The sequence below is a fragment of the Notamacropus eugenii genome, chromosome 3 (genome assembly GCF_028372415.1).
Source record: "Notamacropus eugenii isolate mMacEug1 chromosome 3, mMacEug1.pri_v2, whole genome shotgun sequence".
In the NCBI taxonomy this organism is placed as follows: domain Eukaryota; kingdom Metazoa; phylum Chordata; class Mammalia; order Diprotodontia; family Macropodidae; genus Notamacropus; species Notamacropus eugenii.
Window position 1 is genome coordinate 425126691 of NC_092874.1, and position 20736 is coordinate 425147426.

The following is a 20736-nucleotide window of genomic DNA, read 5'->3' on the forward strand; positions in this document are numbered from 1 at the left end:
AAAAAGGGGGGAAAAATAAGACTATAGAAGGCTACTTTCTTGGTGAACAGGTATTTTCTTCTATCCTTTCAGATGAGGAAGAACAATGCATACCATCAGAGAAAGACATAAAAGTCAAGGCTTCTGCATCCAAAACCTCCAGAATAAATATGCAATGGTCTCAGGTCATGGAAGAGCTCAAAAATGATTTTGAAGATCAAGTAAGAGGGGTGGAAGAAAATTTGGGAAGAGAAATAAGAGTGATGCAAGAAAATCATGAAAAGCAAGTCAGCAGCTTGCTAAAGGAGACCCCAAAAATGCTTAAGAAAATAACACCTTTAAAAATAGGCTAATTCAATTGGCAAAAGAGGTCCAAAAAGTCAATGAGGAGAAGAAGGCTTTAAAAAGCAGAATTAGCCAAATGGAAAAGGAGGTTCAAAAGCTCACTGAAGAAAATAGTTCTTTAAAAATGAGAATGGAGCAGACAGAAGCTAATGAGTTTATGAGAAACCAAGAAATTATAAAACAAAACCAAAAGAATGAAAAAATAGAAGACTACATGAAATATCTCATTGGAAAAACAATTGATCTGGAAAATATATCCAGGAGAGACAACTTAAAAATTATGGGACTACTCATAATCAGAAAAAGAACCTAGACATCATCTTTCATGAAATTATCAAGGAAAAATGCCCTGATATTCTAGAACCAGAGGGTAAAATAAATATTGAAAGAATCCACCAATCATCTCCTGAAAGAGATCCAAAAAGAGAAACTCCTAGGAATATTGTAGTCAAATTCCAAAGTTCCCAGGTCAAGGAGAAAATATTGTAAGCAGTGAGAAAGAAACAATTCGAGTATTGTGGAAATACAATCAGAATAACACAAGACCTAGCAGCTTCTGCATTAAGGGACTGAAGGGCTTGGAATATGATATTCCAGAAGTCAAAGGAATTAGGATTAAAACCAAGAATCACCTATCCAGCAAAACTGAGTATAATATTTCAGGGGGGAAAATGGTCATTCAATGAAACAGAGGACTTTCAAGCATTCTTGATGAAAAGACCAGCACTGAATAGAAAATTTGACTTTCAAATATAAGAATCAAGAGAAGCATGAAAAGGTAAACAGGAAAGAGAAATCATAAGGGACTTACTAAAGTTGAGCTGTTTACATTCCTTCATGGAAAGACAATATTTGTAACTCTTGAAACTTTTCTCAGTATTTGGGTAATTGGAGGGATTATACACACATATATATAGCCAGAGAGTACAAGGTGTGTTGAATAGGAAGGGATAATATCTAAAAAAATAAAATTAAAGGGTGAGAGAGGAATATATTGGAAGGAGAAAGGGAGAAATGGAACAAGACAAATTATCTCTCATAAAAGAGGCAAGAAAATGCTTTTTTCAATGGAGGGGAAAAGGGGGGAGATAAGAGGGGAAAAGTGAAGCTTACTCTCATCACATTTGGCTTAAGGAGGGAATAACATGTACACTCAATTTGGTATGAAAATCTATTTTACACTACAGGAAAATAGGAGAGAAAGGGTAAGTGGGGTAGGGGGGATGATAGAAGGGAGGGTAAAAGGAATAAAGGAGCAATTAGAAGTAAACACTTTTAGGGATAGACAAGGTCAAAAGAGAGAATAGAATAAATGGGGGCAAGATAGGATAGAGGAAAATATAGTTAGTCTTGTACAACATGATTATTATAGAAGTCTTTTGCAAAACTACCCATATATAGCCTATATTGAATTGCTTGACTTCTCAGAGGGGATGTGTGGGAAGGGAGGAAGGGAGAAAAGTTGGAACTCAAAAGTTTTAGGAACGAATGTTGAGAATTGTTTTTGCATGCAACTGGGAAATAAGAAATACAGGTAATGGGTATAGATATCTATCTTGCCCTACAAGAAAAGAGAGAAGATGGGGATAAGGGAAGGGAAGGGTGTGATAGAAGGGAGGGTAGATTGGGGGAAGGGGAACTCAGAATGCACAGAGTTTTGGGGTGGACAGAGGGGAGAGATGGGGAGACAATTTGGAACTCAAAATTTTGTGGAAATGAAAGTTGTAAACTAAAAATAAATAAATAAACATTTAAAAAAAGAAAAAAATACAAAGAAGACCAATGACAATACAGGCTAATGTCTCAACTTTAGTGAGGCAGAGCTGTGCAAAGTCATTAGCCTCACTCTCTCTTCTGGAGTCACTGAAGTCCAGTGGCAAGACAAAAGTCAGGACAATTGGTAATGGTCTAGGATGCAGTGGGAGACTTTGGTATCTTTGATATCTGACTAAGCTCTAAGAACCCCATAATGTTTGCTTCAGCTGCTTTCATGGCTGCTGGAAAAAAATTGTACTCGTTCACTTATTCCATTTGGGAATGTCTTCAAATGCTTGGAGTAGACACCCTGTTAACTGACCTATGGGTTTGTGGCCTATGAGTTACCCTCAACCTTGTTTAGCCCATCTGCCAAGATAGTTTTACCAGGGTGTGGCCACTGCACATGCTACAGCTTCTTGGAGCCACAGATGAGAGTTGAGTGCCAGGTGGACACCAAAGATGGATGAGCAGCCCTGAAAAGCACTCAGCAAACCCTCACACCACAGGTCCTAGCCCTTCTTGAACACCCCATACAACCCAATAGGGAAGATAAAAACTCAGTGGAAAAGCCAATAGTCTCACTATTTGGACAATTATGGAAATAACAAGGGTCGGACTATCATTCCTAATATTTGATGGGTTAAAGTTTCCACAGATTCCAATCTGAATATGTATTCTCAAAAGAACCAGAGGAATCTTATTCCCTAAGTGGAATTAGCCAAATCAGTCTCTGCAACAGCATCTATATTTTTCTGCCAAGAGGTTTAATGCCATTGAAGATAATTACTTAGATTCCAATTTTTATAAAAAGCCTGATGGCTCTCTGAGAGGGAGACAGAGAGGGAGACAGAGGATACCCATGATGATATAACAAACAGAAGACATCAGTAAAAACATGCTTAAAAGGTTTATCACTGATAGTTGATGCATATATTTTGGTCATGATAAAACCTGGCAAAGGAAGCAATTCAGGAAGAGAAATCTGTTCCAAATTTGGTGTTATATGGGAATAAGAGAAGATGAGAACAGTAACTGAAATACCTGCAGTTGATCAACAGGCACAGGAGCTGTTGGAAGATAAGCAACAGACTTGATCTTTATAGTCAAAGGATTTAAATCCTGCTTTTGCTTCTCAGTCATAAGTGGGACATCTACTGTTAAACTCAAATAGCAATCCAAAACTTTGGTATTCTTTTCTTTAGCGTGACTCATTACAGTTTTCTGTCCTGTGGAAAAAATATATGCACCACAGAAATATCTTTATTTACCATTTATTCACCCTGAATCAAATGAGGCTAATTCAGTGCTCTAATTACTTGGAGAAGGCAGAACACTTTTCTAATTTTTCTAAACAAATTTCAATTTTAATTCTTTTTTTAATTTAAATTTGAAATTTCTATTGCATTACTGTTCAGTCATGTCTGGCTCTTTGTGACTCCATTTCACAGTTTCTTGGCAAAGATAATGGAATGGTTTGCCATTTCCTTCTCCAGCTCATTTTACAGATGAGGAAACTGAGACAAACACAGTTAAGTGACTTGCCCAGGGTCACGCAGTTAGGAAGTGCTTGAGATCAGATTTGAGCTCAATTCTTCCTGATTTCAGGCTCAGCACTCTATTCACTGTATCACCTAGCTACCCCCAAATTTTAAACTCATAACCAGCTAATAAACACACATAAACAAATACATTAAGTTTTCTGAAATAAATATTTACAGGTTAGGTATTTCCCCAAAGTATCACTACTGTAGGATGGCACTGACTTAACTGTATTTGAGAAGAGTCCTTACTGTCCAGCATAAGCATTGTGTTTATTCAATGGTCACCACATAATATTAAGGAAGGTACTCAAAGACATACAAAATGACACTTTGAACCAAATACCAATTCCTATTTGCTTCTCAGTCAGTTAATTTATAAAGATTCTACTGTATGCCAACGTGTTCATTCATAAAGGTCACACGCATAGCCAGGAACTAATGTGATCCGAATAAGAAACCTCTGTGATGATTGGTTCCTTCTGGTTACAGAAAATTCTTCAGGAAAGAATTCAGAAATAAGGGAAATGATTTTAATCATTATAGACCATGTAACACATGCTCCCAATTATGATTTTTAAAACACATAAACTGAATTTTTCCCCAGACTGTTTTGAAGGTTAGTTGCTGCAGCCCATTCTGTTTTCCTGATTCCCACAGAACTCAGTTCTAGAATTCTGTCAGATATGTCTGTCAGATATGCATAAATCCAGCATCTCTATAATTTCTCTGAGGGGATATAGATTGGGTCAAGAATTGGATAATTTCTACAACCCCTCACAACTTGACAATTCTGTGATCCTAAGACTTTAAAATTGTTTTTGAGTTTTAGTCACCTTTTATCTAGAGAAAACCAAAACAGTAAAAAAAAAAAGCCACTCCACTATTTTGCAACAATTTTTTTAAATTGCTGGATATGACCAGGATCCTGCAGATCATAGGAAAACAATTTTGATTCTGAAGAAATACTTTTAACTCAAATATTTTGTATCAAAGCCAGCAGAGGGAGCTCATCACAAACATTGAGCAGACCTGCAACTATTTTCTTTTAGCCTAGAGAAATAGAAACAGAAATCACCAATAGTTTGGTCTTACTTTTTTTTTAATTTGATTTATTTCAATGAACAAAAATCAATTTTTTCTCTCTCCCATATCTCCAGCCACCTGGGGGGGAATGAGGAAGGGGTAGGTGGGGAAACTGTGTAATAAATCTGCTTAGTCATGAAAAACAAATGGCCTTATTTATTGTTTTTCAATATGCTGCCCCAAATATAACCTGCATATGATCTGCCAACATCAGGCAAGTGGCTCCTTCCTAGAAATATAATTACATACAACGTATAAAATTCCCCTAATTGACAAACTATTTTACAACCTCCTTATTAATACATTATGTAACTAATCTCTTCTCTCTTCATGAAATAATACTCTAATCATAGGTTGGTGCAAGCTTACATGCCTCAGGTAACTGAGCCCCTAGAAAGTTACCTCCTCAAAGGCCAATCCACTAATCATCCCATTCACAACATGGCTCTTACAAAAATAAATGCCCCCTTAACTTGTTTCTCCTGATATGGTTTTGCTAAATCAGTTAGCACTGTTAGTAGGTAGATACCTATAATTATAATATAATGTGCTTTTTCCTTACGATGTAAACACAAATATGGAAAGAAAATGGTTTTTAAATAATTAAAAGCTATATATTGAAAAAGTTTAATTCTGATCATCTTTGGCCCCTCTTCCATCATTCCACACTATTCCCTTACCCTATCTTTCCACAGTCATTGTAAAAGTGGAAAGAGGCCACACTGGACTGAGCCTTGAAGGGAAGTCAGGAATTTCAAAAGGTGGAGGTGAGAAGGAAAAGCATCCCAGTCATGGGAAATAACTTTTGCTAAATCAATGAGTCTTCTTCATAGTTGGTAATTTATCTTGTCAGATCAGATTATATCATAATGTGGCTGATGAAAGAGTTGACAAGCTCATATGAGTGGAAGTGTCCACAGCCATTTTCTTGTTCTTTCTTTGTACTCATACAATTTGTTCCCTAAGGAAAGGAAAATGCAACTAAAAAGGAAAACCCTCAGATTGCCCTTGGGAAGGCAACCAGATTTGATGGAACCAGTTTTATTGCATTTTCCTCACCTCTCTGGATCTGTTTCCTTGGTTGAAATGCATTTTTTAAGCTAGTGGAGTCTTCTAGCTCTAAATTTATAACCTTGCACTTGGCCTTTATGCTCAGAAGTCATTGGCATGGGAAATTTATATTGGGAACTTTCTTGTGGGAATATACATGATTTCCACGGTCATTCCCTCATCTAAAATTTAATCATTCTATCCTATGCTTTTCTGAATATTCTGATCCACTTATGGGTACAGGCAGCAAAAATTTTAAATATATTATATGAATATCATATATATACACATATACATATTCATAAATCAATAAATTTTTTAAAACTGTGAAAACTACCAGCAAGAAGAGGCATGACATCCAGCTCCATAGAGAAGATACTCTGTCTCCTGGCCAATGCTAATTCTGATTCTTCATCACTTACTCTAAATCTCCTCCTTTTCCTGACTGGAATTCTTCGATCTTTTTCTTTAAAGGAAGGAAGTGTGAAAAGTGGAAAAAGGAAGGTCAGTGTGAAGAAAGTAAAATTAGATATAATACTAAAGACCAAGGTGGCATAAAAAATTCTTTGAATGAATATTTATGATTTTAACTAGACATTTCAAACCATTCTCTTTACCATACCATTAAAGACTTTAAAACCTATTGAGAGATTTTGTTGAGATTCCTCAACAACAACAAAAACTGAAAAAATTTCCATGTTAAATTCTATTTTGGGCTTGGCATTAGAGCCTGCTGAGATTTTTTGATATATTGACTTTGTTATCTAATGTATCAGTTTTCCATTGTAGCTCTGATCCACTCCAGATTGGATACACATGGCTTCTGTTATTTCAAGTGCTGAAACATGACACAGTCACTAGAGACCACACCCTATAGACAACAATTCATCAGCCAACATTAGGCATCTTTTTCTAACTCACTATGAATCTACCTAATTCATAAGCTACATTGTTAAATGCCCTGATGAAATTAAGGGATGGTGATATTGAGAGTATCCTCCCAATCTTCCAGTCTACCTATCTACCTTAACATAAAAGAATGAGGTTAGTTTGGCATGACTTGCGAACTGGGGCTGGGTCCAAATAATCCCTGATAGTGATCCCACCATCATTTCTTTTCCTTTCTAGTACTTTGCTGAGAATTTATGTCAAGCTAACTGATCGGTAGCTCCCAAGACTGATCAAAGAATCATAGATTTAAAGCTAGAAGGGACCTCAGAGGTCATTTATGATCAGAGGTCCAATCCTCTCATACTACCAGTGAGGAAGTCGAGACCCTAAGAGGTGAAAACCTAGCAAAAGTCATACATGTAGCGAAGCCGGATCTGAACCTGGGTGCTCTCACTCCAAACCCAACATTCTTTCCGCTGTACCATTCTATCCACCCCCATCCATTTTTCCCTTTAAAATATTAAAGCAAAAGTTGTGCATGTTAAATTTACTAACATACCCCCTTGGTCTCAGTGACTTCTGAAAGACTATCAATAGTATTTCTGAAACATCCCTAACTCTTGTCATCAGCTTGGGATGCAGTTCATTTGAACCTGCAGTGAATTTATTTAAAACCATATGGATGCTCTCTCCTTAGCTCCTCATCCATCTTGGAATTCAGTTCTCTCCTAACCATATTTATCATACTCTTATGCTCAACGATCATTTCTCTTGATGGGAAAAGATGAAAATCCAGTAGGAGTTGAATAGTTCTGTCATCTGTTAACATTATACTATGGACTCAAACAGGGAAGCCCATCCTTCACAAATCAGAAAAATATGGGAGCTTGAAGGGACCTTAGAGGTCCAGCATCTCCTTTTGAAAATGAGGGAACTGTGGCATAAATAGATGATTTTCTCATTTGAACCTAAGTTGTCCTAAGTCCAGAGTTTCTCTCATTATTCTGGAGTGCACACCTTTCTTCCTGTTTTTGCTCTGAACATAACTTTAAAAAGCCCTTCTGTGGTCCTCAGAAATCTTCATCTGAGTTGGGGTTGTAGCCTTCCTAAGATTACAACCATGGGTTGTGCAACTCTTCTGTGTTTCCTTAATTATGGCTCTCTCTTTCATCTTTACTACGTGCCCTTTTAAAATGTGAATTCACGAGAGAGGTCTTTGTTTGACTACACTGATTTGTTTAACTGGCTCCCTTTTTCTTTTGCATTATGATTCCATAAATTTGATACTGATGCTGACTACAAAGCATTTTTTTCAAACATTTTAAAGTTTTTTAAAAGTATAATAACAATGATGTTATTATATATTACAAGTTATTGTTATTTAGTATTATAAGGTATGATTATACTCAGCATTTTTTTTTTTTTTGGCTATCATGGGCAGTTGTTTACAGTCACTTTCTCCCAAGATTTCTGTCACTTTCATGTTGCAAACCAAATCTCTCTTGGTCAGAATTAAATTCAGAACAGCAATATTGCTTGTTGCTTCTTCAGCTTTCAGAAAAGAAATGAAACTATTACCAAAGCAAGTCAAGAATTTAACATCAGACAGATGCCTGAATAACTTACATTGGGGATCATCACTACCATACATTTTGCTTCTACATCAGTTTGATCATTTGCATTTGGAAGACTTCATCATGCAACCTATTTTGTCTGTAACATGCTCCCAAAAAATACTGTTTTCTGTTCTCTTTTATCTTGGCGCAAGTACTGCCATGTTTCTGTCTTTCAGGTTCTAGATTCCCATAACCTTCTAATTTGCAGAGCTATCTCCCTTACCTCTTCTATTTGAGCTGTGTCTTTTAAATGAGTTATATTTCCATTGCTGTATTCATGTCATGCATGCCACACATTCAAATCTTAGGCACCTCTGAGCTAATATTAATTTCAGGTTCAATTTGCTCATTACCCATCCTCTGTCTACTGGTATATGAAACTCTAAGATCAGAAATATTATTGCCCTTCTCTCATGAGTCTTTCTTGAGAAACGATCCCTGAAACTTTCTTTACTACATTTTAAATAGCATCAAATTTTTTTAAATTAAAAGAAATTAAAGGGTAAATTTCTCCCTCTTCCTTCAGCTTTAATTAAAAAACTTCTTGACTTGGTTCTTTTGACACATTCATCCTGGTCTTTGAAATAGTCACTCTATTTTTTGCACAAAGGCCATGATTATGAGAGCTATGATTCCCTCCCCCTACTTCTTTTTCAACATCTTGACATTCCCTAGCTCCTCCTTGTCTTAAAAAAAAAAAAAAAAAGAGCTCCCACTGGAAGAAGTAAAGATACTATCTATATCCCAAAGTCCTTCAGTTTTTCTATTCAAATGCTTCAAATTCACTACCAATCCAAGTTTCATCTGGGAATTAACATTCATCTGCAAAAGTGGGTAAGATTCCGGGGAGGTGGTGGTGGTTTGAGGAACACTACTAGTGTTTCCTATGTACTGATGTTCCATATCAATGCACAGAAAAGGTTAGAAGAAAATCTACCAACTTCCCATCATCAAATGGCACATTTCTCTGGGCGTCAGCTTTAGCAGTGCTATTTATCACAGCACAACTTCTTTTTTGGGATAAGCATATGAAAAAAGGACAAGAAAATACATCTCCAGTTGGCAAGGGGAAAATCTGAAATCATAAATAGAAGCACAGAATACTAGTTTTGGAAAGAAAGTTAAAGCCTATTTCCCAAAGAGATCAAAGAAAGAGAAAAAGAACCCATATATACAAAAATATTTATAGCAGAACTGGAAACTAAGGAGGAATGCATAATTTGGCAAAAAGTGTGAACAACTGTGGTGTATGTGCTACAAGAAATGATGAGAGAGATGGTTTCAGAGAAACCTGGCAAGTCTTGTATAAACTGATACAAAGCGAAGTGAGCAGGACCAGGAGAATGAGTTATACAAATAACACCACCACTGTAAAAATAAACCATTTTGAAAGGCTTAAGAACAATTCTGATCAATTCAATAACTAAACAAAATTCCAAAGAACAGAAGGATGAATCATGCTACTCTCTCCTGGCAGAGACATGATGGATGGACTCAAAGATGGAGAATGAGTCATAATTTTGGACATGACCAACAGAAGAATTTGTTTTGCTATACTATGAATATTGATTACAAAGCTTTTGTTTTTGTTTTCTTTTTTCCAATGAAGGAGAGGTGGGAAAGAGAAAAAATAAATGTTAATTTAAAAAACCATCATGTTAGGCTTGGTCTCCCTATCTTGCATCCAGGCTGGAAGTTGAGTGGCTCCCCTCAGGCTCAATCCTACTAGTAACTGGCAGGGGAGGTTTGACTCGCTACGTCTAACCTAAATGGGTTTGCCCCTCCTTAGGCAGCCTGGTAGCCTCTTGTTTCCAGAAGGACTCACCATATTGGTACTAGACTTTGTGCAGATACTTGATCAACTTTAGCCTAACTACAGCTCAAAACTCCTGAACCCAAGTAATCCACTGACCTCAGGCTCCCCAGTAGCAGGGATTACAGGCATGGTCTACCACACCAGGCAAAGACTAAATGTTAAAAAAAGAACTTCTTAACAATTAGAGCTATCTGAAAATGGAAAGTGCTGCTTTGTAAAAAAGGGAATTCTAGAGGTATTCAAAGAGAAGCGAGACAGCTATGTGTTAGGGATGGTCACTGGGTAAAGTATTAAAATAACTGCCCTCTAAGATTCCTTTGAACTCGTCAGGATATCCTCCTTATAGGTTACCTAGTAATCTCCTACTGCAGGTATACACCCCTCTGCACCACTTAGAAATGAGCCATAGAGAATCTGTTTGAACACCTCCCCCCCTTCCTTGTGTGGAGCTTTCTGTTTCACAAAGTAGCCCTTTCCATACTTGGATATGTCCAATGAGTCTTTCTTTATGTTCTGATGAAATCTGACTCATTTTAAACTTCCATCCATTAGTCATAGTTCTTCCACTTGGAAGAACTATGGAATACATATTCCCTCTTCTCCATAACAACCCTCAAATAATAGGAGAAATCTATCACATTTTCCTTTTATATTTTCTTTTCCAAGGCAAACCTTATCAGTTCCTTCAACTATAGCAGTACAAAAGAGCTAATTATAATTCAAAGGAAAAGTAGTACCTAAAAATTGCCACTTTCCCATTATTCAGAGCTGGGTGCTCATTTATTTGTTTCTATTTTCCCCAGAATCTGTTCTTTGGGAAAAGAAAAATTTACATTTGTAATCAGAGATCCAAGGTTCAAATGCAGACTCGGCCACTATCTGTATAACCTTGAATAAGTCACCTAATTTCTCTGGGCCTCATTTTCCCAGTCTTTAAAATGAAAAGATTAAACCAGATGATTTAAGCATCTCTTCCATCTTTACATCCTATGAACTATGAATTTTAGAACTAGAAATTTTAGAAGAAATTTAAAATTCTTGCTAGCTGTCATGAACAATACTGAAAGTAAACTTGAACTTTGAGAATTTGTTGCCTATAATCCCACCACTTAGTTTTTTTTCTGTTTTCAATACGATTATGTTCTACTGTATAAGTGCTCAAACTTGTTCAGTCCCCAATACTTTGCATCCTGAGACTGTCCATAATAGTGGATGAGCTGGCCAGGGTCGGTTGCCTGCTTGCGTCTTTGGGCTCAGATTGTTTTTCTATAGTAAGTCCTGATAGTTTTGACAGATTCCACCTGGATATTCACAAAGACAAAATAAGAGAAGGGGCCCGGGGGGTGGGGGGGAACCTTTGTTAATATCAATAACAGCAGTTCAAATTTATACAACACTTCACCATTTACAATATAGTTCCCTTTCATGATCTTCTGCTGAGGTAGGGAGTGAGGAACTGTTCCAAATGTAAGCTCTACTTTTCTTTCAGATCTGGCTCCTATTAAACCCAAATGTAGCCAATAATTTGTGTTTTTCTTTTTTGGGATGTACCTTTTTTTCCTTTCAAAAAGGTCTCATTTTGGGGCTGAATCCCCCATTTTAGGGATTCAGACCAATATGGTACTTTTTTAATTTTTTAAAAGATTTTAATGTTTTTTTTTAATTTTAAATGTGTTTTTTTTATTCTGACCTTAACAAACACCAAACAAAATGAGCATTTCCACATACAAAGCAGAACATTAAAGAGGAGGGTTGTATGTGGAACTTCAAATCTCCATTACATATAGCTTTCTTTTTCCTTGACGGTAAATAATAAGTTCCTCATGTAGCACTCAAAGCTGTCCTGCTTGTCTATATTTCCTTCCAGATCAACATGGTATTTGCTTTACATACCCAAAGAGGTCACAGGAGGAAAATGCTTTATAAATTATAAAACTCAATACATAAATAGGAAGGGCTATGCTTTGATCTTGAGAGTACTTATATTCTCATCTGTGCTTCCAGATGAACCTGGGAGTCACAGACTTGAGTTGGAAATCTAGCTCTGTCATTTGCTACCTGTGTAACTTTGAACAAATCCTTTAATCTCTCTGAGTCTCAGTTTCCCCTTTTGTAAAATGAGGTGAGGTTGGACTAGATGACCTCTAAGGTCCCTAAGTGTATTCCTACTGAGATCCTTGAGGGAATAGGACTTTGGGAAATGAAATGTGATGTTAATATTACTGTTCTCATTTTATTATATAATAATTGCTGTTTCGTGGCTTCCCCAAAGCCTAGAAAAAGATATTGTACGTGGCATACACTTCAACATTTGCTGAATGAATAAATAAATGACTTCCGCACTTAATATTCATTGCAACTTGATTTTACCCCATTATTGGGGGGGAGGGAGAGCAGAGAGGAGTTAGAAGATCTCAGTCACTCACACCTTCACACCCTAGGCATCCCATTCTTGTTATTACGGTCCTCAAAGATTTAATCAGGAGTCACTAGAATTTTAATAAAAAATATCTGAAAGTCCCAGTCGAATTTCTAACAATGATGTCCAGGTCAATAGGCAACTTCATCAGTATAATATTTTAAATATTCAGCTAGCCTAGTAAATTTTAACATGATTTAATTTTTGCAAATTGCTTTCCATATTACTTCTCAATTATATGTCTGTTATGCACATAGACATATTGATTTTTTTTATTTTACAAATTAATACTTTTTTTCTCTTCTCTTTTCTTTGTTTTTAAAAGACTGGATCTCTCTTTCTCACCCAGACTGTAAGAGCAGAGACTACTCATGGGCCCTGTCTCACTTTGATTGGTACAGGAACTCTGACCTTCTCTGTTTCTGATTCGGCCAGTTGGCCCATCCTTAGGCAACCTGGTCGTCTTCACGCTCAGAGGCTTACCGTCTGGATGCCAAACTTAGGAGGGACCAGCATAGCACACGGCAGCTCAAAACTCCAGAGCTCAAAAAATCCACTAGCCTCAGCCCACCCAGTAGCTGGGATTAAATGTGCACATCAACCACCAATGACTAATTTCTTTTCTTCTTCCTTTCATTTTTTTTTTTTTTGGAGCAAATGGAGTTAAATGACTTGTCCAGGGTCACATGGCTCATGTCTGAGGCCAGATTTGAACTCAGGTCTTCCTAACTCTAGGGCCAGGGCTCTATCCGTTGCACCACATAGCTGCCCCTTAATGCCTGATTTTTTTTAAGAATTTTTACTCTTTACACATGATGCTTCTCTGGGCACATAAAGAAATAAATAATAGCTCATATTTATATAGAATTACAGAATATCAGATTTTGAGTGGCTCTCAGAGCTTCCTATTTTCATCTCTTGCCCAATCTGTACCCAAAACATGAGCTCTCTCTACAACATCCCTAGATAGTAATCTTGGAGCATCTGTGTGAAAACACTTTTGGACAGCCTGGACTTCACAGAAGTCCTTTCATATGTTAATTCAGAATATACTGCCTTGTAATTTCCACCCACTGGTACTAGTTTGGCCCTCTGGGAAAAAGCAGAACACATCCCTTCCTTTTCCCACATGACCCTTTTAAATACTTAAAGATGATAGTCATGTATCTCTCTAAATTTTCCCTTTTCTAAGCTAGACATACCCAGTTCCTTCAACTGCTCCACAGCTGACACAATTTTAAATACTTCACAATTTGGTCCCCTGCCTCTGGATGAACTCTAGTTTATTAATGTACATTCTAAAAGGTGGTGACCAGGAATTTACACAATATAACAGAAATGAGAGTCTAACAAAAGCAGAATACAGCCCAGTTAATGCCTTGCTTTCTTGGGACCCTAGAATTCTATGATTTTAAGATTGTATAAGCCTTTTTGTTTACTACTGACTCATACTGGGCTTATAGTCCACTGAAATCCTAGTCATTTGAACATGAAATGCTTTCCAACCAAATCTCAGATATGTTGTAATGTAACAGTTGATTTATTTAAACTAAGTGAAGATTTATTAAATTCCATCTTGCTATTGAGATCTTTTTGTGTCCTGCTTCGGTGGTACAACATTGTTAGCTTTGTGTCATCCACAAGTTAAGAAGCAAGTAATCTATTCATTTCAATTTACTATGTACAAGGAACTGGGTTATGGTGCTAAGATTACAAAATGATGGAAAATACAATCCTTGTCAAGGAGTTAAGAATCTACTGGAAGATATAACTTATAAACAAGTAAGTATAAGACTGTAAAAAAAATGGGATAAAAAGCCAAGAAATGATCCATATAAAGAGCTTTCTAAAATTTTAGGAAGGAGAAGAAATCAGGAGAAGCTTTAAGGAATGGCAGTACCTGAACTGGATGGAAGCAGAGGGAGGAGGATGTCACTGAGTGGAGGTATGGAGAGAATATGTGCCAAGCATGGCAGATGGTCTACAAAAGTGGAGATTGTGGGGCAGTCTAGTTGGCTCAGTAAGAGGAAGCATTACAACCCACCTCACCTACCACATCTCCTTGACAAACACTTTGAAAATGCATCAGATTGAATTCTAATTGGGAAATGCAAGAAAAATTCAGGAGTCATTTTTCTAGCCCAGAGCAGCTTATAGAAACAAAAATGGAGGCTTGGAGACACTGGGGATTGAGTCTGGTGAAGGGCACAGATGGAACTGAATTCCAGCACTAGGGAATGAATGAGAGCTGAAACTGGGCAGCAGATCAGGAAACACTGGAGCATAAAGAGAATTCAAAGTATGTCTAAATTAGCACCGGGTGCAGGAACAGGGGCTGTCTAGCCACTCTGTCTCCTCCTACCTAGTTTCAAGTCACTGATACAAAACAAAGCAGAGGGAAACAGTCTCAGAGGAGTAGTCACAAGAGTGGACCCTAACTTCCTACTCAGTAAGAACTAGTCCTAGAAGCCGGCAGTTCAGTCTTCCAGACTGCTTTCCTTTTTTCAACAGTTTTTACAGAAAGTTCTTTTGAGTTCTTGGTGAGTTCCTACAATAGCTGGGATCTTTCAGTTTGTCAAACAAACACTCAGCTACAGCGCTTTGTTTGCTCCTATGTAATGAGTCCCTAACCTGTTCTACTAGTCAACCTCTCTATTTCTTACTCAGTACCAAATTGATTTAATTGATTACAGCTTTATATAGTTTGTTTGAGTATAGTTTGAGTATATATAGTATAGTTTGACATCAGGTACTATTAGGTACTCTGATCTCTGACTCCTTCCCTTTTTTTTTCATTGATTCCCAGATATTCTTGATTTTTTGTTTCCCTAGATAAATTTTACCGTTATTTCTTTCTAGCTCTCAAATGCAAAATCAAATAGAAAAGGGGGATACTAAACTATGTATGAGAATCCCTGCCAGCTGGATATTGGCTTAGAAAACCACTTTCTCTATATTCTATTGTATTTTTATTTATTGTGTCAAACATTTCCCAATTACATTTTAATCTGATGAAGGCTATACTTGGGAGAGTTCCAAGATCAGTATAGCACTGAATAAGCAAATTAATTTAAGCACTATTGTCATTTTATTATATTGGCTTGGCCCATCCAGGAGCAATTAGTATTTCTCCAATTATTTAGATCTGTTTTTAGTTGTGTACAGAATATTTTGAAATTGCATTCATACAGTCTTGGCAGGTAGATCCCCAAGTATTTTACATCATCTGTAGTTATTTTTAAAGGAATTTCTCTTTCTGTTGGTTTTTACTGTTAATGTATAGAAATGTTGATGATTTATGTGGGTTTTATATTTTATATATTATTATTTATGTATTTAAATATATTATTTATTTATCTAATTCTAGTGTGTTCTTTATTTATCTAAATTATTTTATTGCTATCATTTTATTTAAACTATTATTTATATTTCCTATCCTGTATATTGTGGAAGTTGTTAATTGTTTCATTAGTTTTTGAGTTGACTCTCTAGAAGTCAGAATATTGTCCACAGAAAATGATCATTTTGTTTCCTCTATGCCCATGTTTATTTTTTTACCTTGGCAAAGATTCTAGAGTGGTGTGCCATTTCCTTCTCCAGTGAATTGAGGCAAAAAGAGGTTAAGTGACTTGCCCAGGGTCACACAGCCAGTAAGTGTTTGAGGCTGGATTTGCATTCAGGTTTTCCTGACTCCAGGACCAGTGCTCTATCCACTGAGCCACCTAGCTGCCTTCTGAGATTACTTTTCTGAATTTGACCAGTTCCTATTCTTAAGGGTTAGTAGATGGCACAATGGAATTGGGCTGGAGTCAGGGAAACCTAAGTTCAAATATGATTTCAGGCATTTACTGTGTAACCCTGAGCAAGTCACTTAATCTCTGCTTGCCTCAGTTTCCTCATCTGTAAAATGGAGATAATAATAGCACCTATCTCTCAGTGTTGCTGTGAGGATCAAATAAGATAATACTTGTAAAAAGTGCGGGGCACAATGGTAATGTGGGCTGGGCACATAGTAAATGCTACAGAAATGTTAGTGTTACGATGGTTGTTCCCTTTCCATCCCATCAATGTTATTCAGGGTCAGGCTCGACTCAGGCTAATGCTGGTGATTCAGGCTCATGATCAGAAGAAACCTGAAACATTTATAAAGCTTGTATTTGTAGCACTTTTAACAAAAGGAGCTAACTCCAGTATTATGGAAAGGATGGTCAGTAAGGATACAGAGCTGTTTCAATGGACATGGCTAATATTGAATTTCCCATCCAATTCTTCATGGGTGCAGGAGCTCCCAGGCAAAAGAATGCGTTGCCTTGCATAGCAACGTTAAATCTATCGCATCTGACGAGCCCCAACTATTTATGTAGCCAGATACTTTAGGCAACCGGGAAATAATGTCAGTGCTTAGTCTTGGGTCTCTGTGGTTGCTAAGGAGGCAGGCAGAGGCAGCCGCATCTCATTTCCATAATGTTTACTCTCCTGGATGATGGATGTGGGAACTTGGCTGACAATAAGTGTGGGAGGCTTTGCCATTGCTGGGGCTTTTGAGCTTACCTACCTGGGAGCAGATAATCATCTGTTGGTTTTGGTGCTGATGGTGATAGGGATGATGGCCACGGCCCTCCTCTACAAGGATTTCTACTGTATTATACCTCTGTGCTAGACTCATGACATTTCTGAACTGCTCATCTAGTTCTTCTATTTTGTCCAGGTGGTCTATACTTGGATGATAACATCTCTGGTTCTCCACTATGTTCCTCCTATTGTGGTTCATGAATTTCCTCATATGAGCATACTTTGTTAAATATGTACAATATTATTTCATATTAGTTTCTTTTGGTTAATAATACTGATCTTTTTGCCTGAGACGTGCTTGCTATTAGAAGATTTACATGTAGTGAACCTGTCTGTCAATTTTTCCCAGGTCTATCTGCTTTTCAAATATCCATTTCCCCTGTCTTCACAGAATATGCTGTTTTTTACTAGGTAAATGGTCCTGAATTCATGGCCCTAAAGTTTTCATCCTTTATTTGAAGTAGTGATGAAAAAGTATTTTTGCCTCTAAATCCTTCAGTTACTTACTTAGGTCTTCATAATCTCCTTAAAAGATTCTTTCCAGCTATTCCCATATTTGACCCTACATTAGCCATCAGAAATGGGTAGAGGTCCTCAGGTTTGATAACATTTAGTCTTCTAAGTCTCTCTCTTAGAAAGTTCTCGGTCACATTTGGAATGCACATGTTTTCCAGTTTATAAAGCACTTTTGTGATAGGCAACTGTGCAAACTAGGTAGTGCAAGCACTTTTTATCCTTATTTTACAAATGAGTAAATAAGGCTCAGAAAGAATTTCAGAATCTCAAGGTTGGAAGGGGTCTCAGAAATCACTTAGCTCATCCAGTGTCACTCATGAGGAATATTAAAAGTGACTAGTCTGAAGCCCCACAGCTTTACCCACAGTGGTTGAGCCAAGGACTCAAAGTGATTTCAAGTCTGGGGTTCTTTCTAATTGTTCTATGGGCTATGATGATGCTCTGAGTAGAGAAAACATAGGAAATGCATTCAGGCTGACCTGATATTAATGTATCATTGACACTAACAGAATGCTGATATTAACATGTTAGGGAACATAAATTTGCATATATATGTATATATATATCATATTTTTACACTGTATACACTGGCCTCATAAGAACAACCCATAACGCCAGATGAATTAAGTTCTGACGATAACTAAGCAAATCTGATTCCTCTAAGACATGCACCAACCAAGGCTATGTCATGATAGCAAAGAAGTGCTTAGGGAGTGCCTCTCCCACACAATAATAAACTGAAGCAGAATTGGAAAAATATACCCAATATTGCTGAGCACAGCTATGCCTCAGGATTCAATGAGTAAATCTGTATCAACATCTAGTTTTTGCCATTTCCCAAATCAGTGAGTTACAAGCATTATCAAAGGTGCTTGAGAATTGTTGGATGTTAATACATAATAGTACCAGAGAAATCCTGATGCACGTGGGCCAAAATGAATTGAATAATCCAAGTCACTGAAGAACTACAGCCTGGTAAAGACTGGAAAATAACCATAGGACTGTGTCAGCCTGTCAGTAGGAAGATCTACTTTATGCCAAATACTTTCACCGGTAATAAGAAGCTGAGCATGGCTACTGAATATTATTCTGTAAACAACATGTTATAATTAAATAAAAAACAGGTTTGAGAGGTCAGTAACAAACTCTAGGCTTGAAAATCTATAAAGCAATTTAATCTATGTATCTATATATCTGAATCTATCTATCTTTCTCTATAGCTATCTATATCTTGTTTGTACATACTTGTATGCCCCTTTAGACTGCGAGCACCTTAAGAGCAAGGGTAGTCTTTTGTCTTTTTTCAATTATTATTATCAGGTGATACAGTGGATAGAGAGTCAGCCCTGGAGTCAGGATCACCTGAGTTAAAATCCAGCTTCAGACATCTACTAGCTGTGTGACCCTGGCCAAGTCAATTAACCCTGCTTGCCTCAGTTTCATCATCTGTAAAATAAGCTGGAAAGGAAATGACAAATCACTGTAGTATCTTTGCCAAGAAAACCCCAGATGGAGTCAAGAGGAGTTGAATGGGATGGAAAAATGTCTGAATAAAGAGCACAGTTCCTGGCACCTAATTTATGCTTATTAGATTGGTGAATGTATAACCATAAGATCAAAGATGTCTCACAGATACATAGGATGGGGATCACCCAAAACCAAGTCCAATACACATAATTTTATTAGTCTAACCTTGTATTAAGAAGAAGGAAAAAGTACCCAAGCTTACATTTTCTACCAAGTTGAAGCAGGAGTACCATAAACAGGGAGGTCAGAAAAGGCACCTTAAGAACTCACAACTTCAAACAATGTGGCAAAACACAGGAATACTGGGAAACAAAACTAGTTGGGAGACAAGCTTGGAATGTAATTCTAAATCTAAGAGAGAATCACAGTCAATAGCTCTTTAAATATTGACTGCAGCTACAAACCAAAGAACTGTCTGAATATATGTGTAAGGGTGAGAGTTAAAGAGTAAGTCAATCAAGTAAGCGATAAGATGTTCTACCCTGATACCTAAACCAGGTGAGAATTGGCCTTGATTGAATCAAATCAATCATAAGCTTTAGACTAAGTGTGAAAAGTCCTTGAAAGACTTCCAAGAAGATTTGAAGCAGAGATGGGAAACCAAAAACAACAAGGGATATTGGATTTGGAGTCAATATACCTGTCCCTGACCACTTCTGTGCCACTTCTGACACTGACATTTTGCCATGGGGGCAAATTAGTTGACTGCTTTGGTCCTCAGTTTCTTCATGTGAAATGAGGACAATTAGCCTTCACAGGGTCAAAATGTGGATCAAATAAGTTAGATGGCACTTTGCAAACCACAAAGAGCTATATCAATGTTGACTTATTATCATGGACAGTCACATAAACATCTTTAGGAATTTTCACATAAATTTAATTCTACCTGTGAGTAAATATTAAGCACCTCTCCTTGCCTCTCTTTACTCTGTCATTATGGGAATTTTTATGGAATTCTTAGATTGCTTCAAACCTAAAATGGAGTATTAGTGTTAAAGAGAAAATTATGTCTTCACCAAGACAACGTAATTTTTAAAGTTCTCAATAATAAAAGTCCAAACCCATACAGCTTGCCCACTCCCACTATTCTGAACTATATCTGAGAATACCTATTTCTTTCAGTAGGAAATTCTGCTGACAGGGCTGTGACAAACAACAATTGTAAAATGAAACCTATGTATAAATTTAAGCTAGTATTATTCCTATTTTAAGTCTTTTATGAACCCTGTTTCTATAAAAATTCCAAATTTCTTTGCCTGTCCTTTCCATGAATATCTACCAATATCACCATCCTCAGCTTTCAGTCCCTTCCCGGGATTCCTCAGAAATAATACTTCCCGAAGATTCTGTTCTGCTGGCCTACTGTCTTTTTCCAGACAAACAGAAAGAATATAAGCAAATCTGCTACAGTTTGATTGCAAATCCCATTTTTAGGAGGACCCAAGTTCAAAGTCAGCCTCAGACACTTAACTAGCTATGTGACCCAGGGCAAGTCACTTAACATTGTTGCCTCAGTTTCCCCATATGTAAAATGATCTGGAGGAGAAAATGGCAAACCACTCCAGGATCTTTGCCAAGAAAATCCTAAATTGAGGTCACAAAGAGTTGGACACGACTAAAAAA

General features: G+C 37.0%; 1 protein-coding gene across 5 annotated transcripts in view; it reads right to left on the reverse strand.

The window, feature by feature from the left end:
- CFAP92 (cilia and flagella associated protein 92 (putative)) overlaps positions 1–20736 on the reverse strand; it is a 69044-nt gene that overhangs the window by 27603 nt on the left and 20705 nt on the right. For all 5 annotated transcript variants that reach the window (XR_011964653.1, XM_072598270.1, XM_072598271.1 and 2 more), the window contains exons 7-9: positions 11262–11380; positions 6094–6222; positions 3124–3308 (exon numbers count right to left, since the gene is read on the reverse strand). Coding sequence is in view for 4 of the 5 variants with exons in the window: in XM_072598270.1 (XP_072454371.1) it covers positions 3124–3308; positions 6094–6222; positions 11262–11380 (433 nt within the window). In the remaining variant the exon portion in view is untranslated. The remainder of the gene's footprint in view (positions 1–3123; positions 3309–6093; positions 6223–11261; positions 11381–20736) is intronic.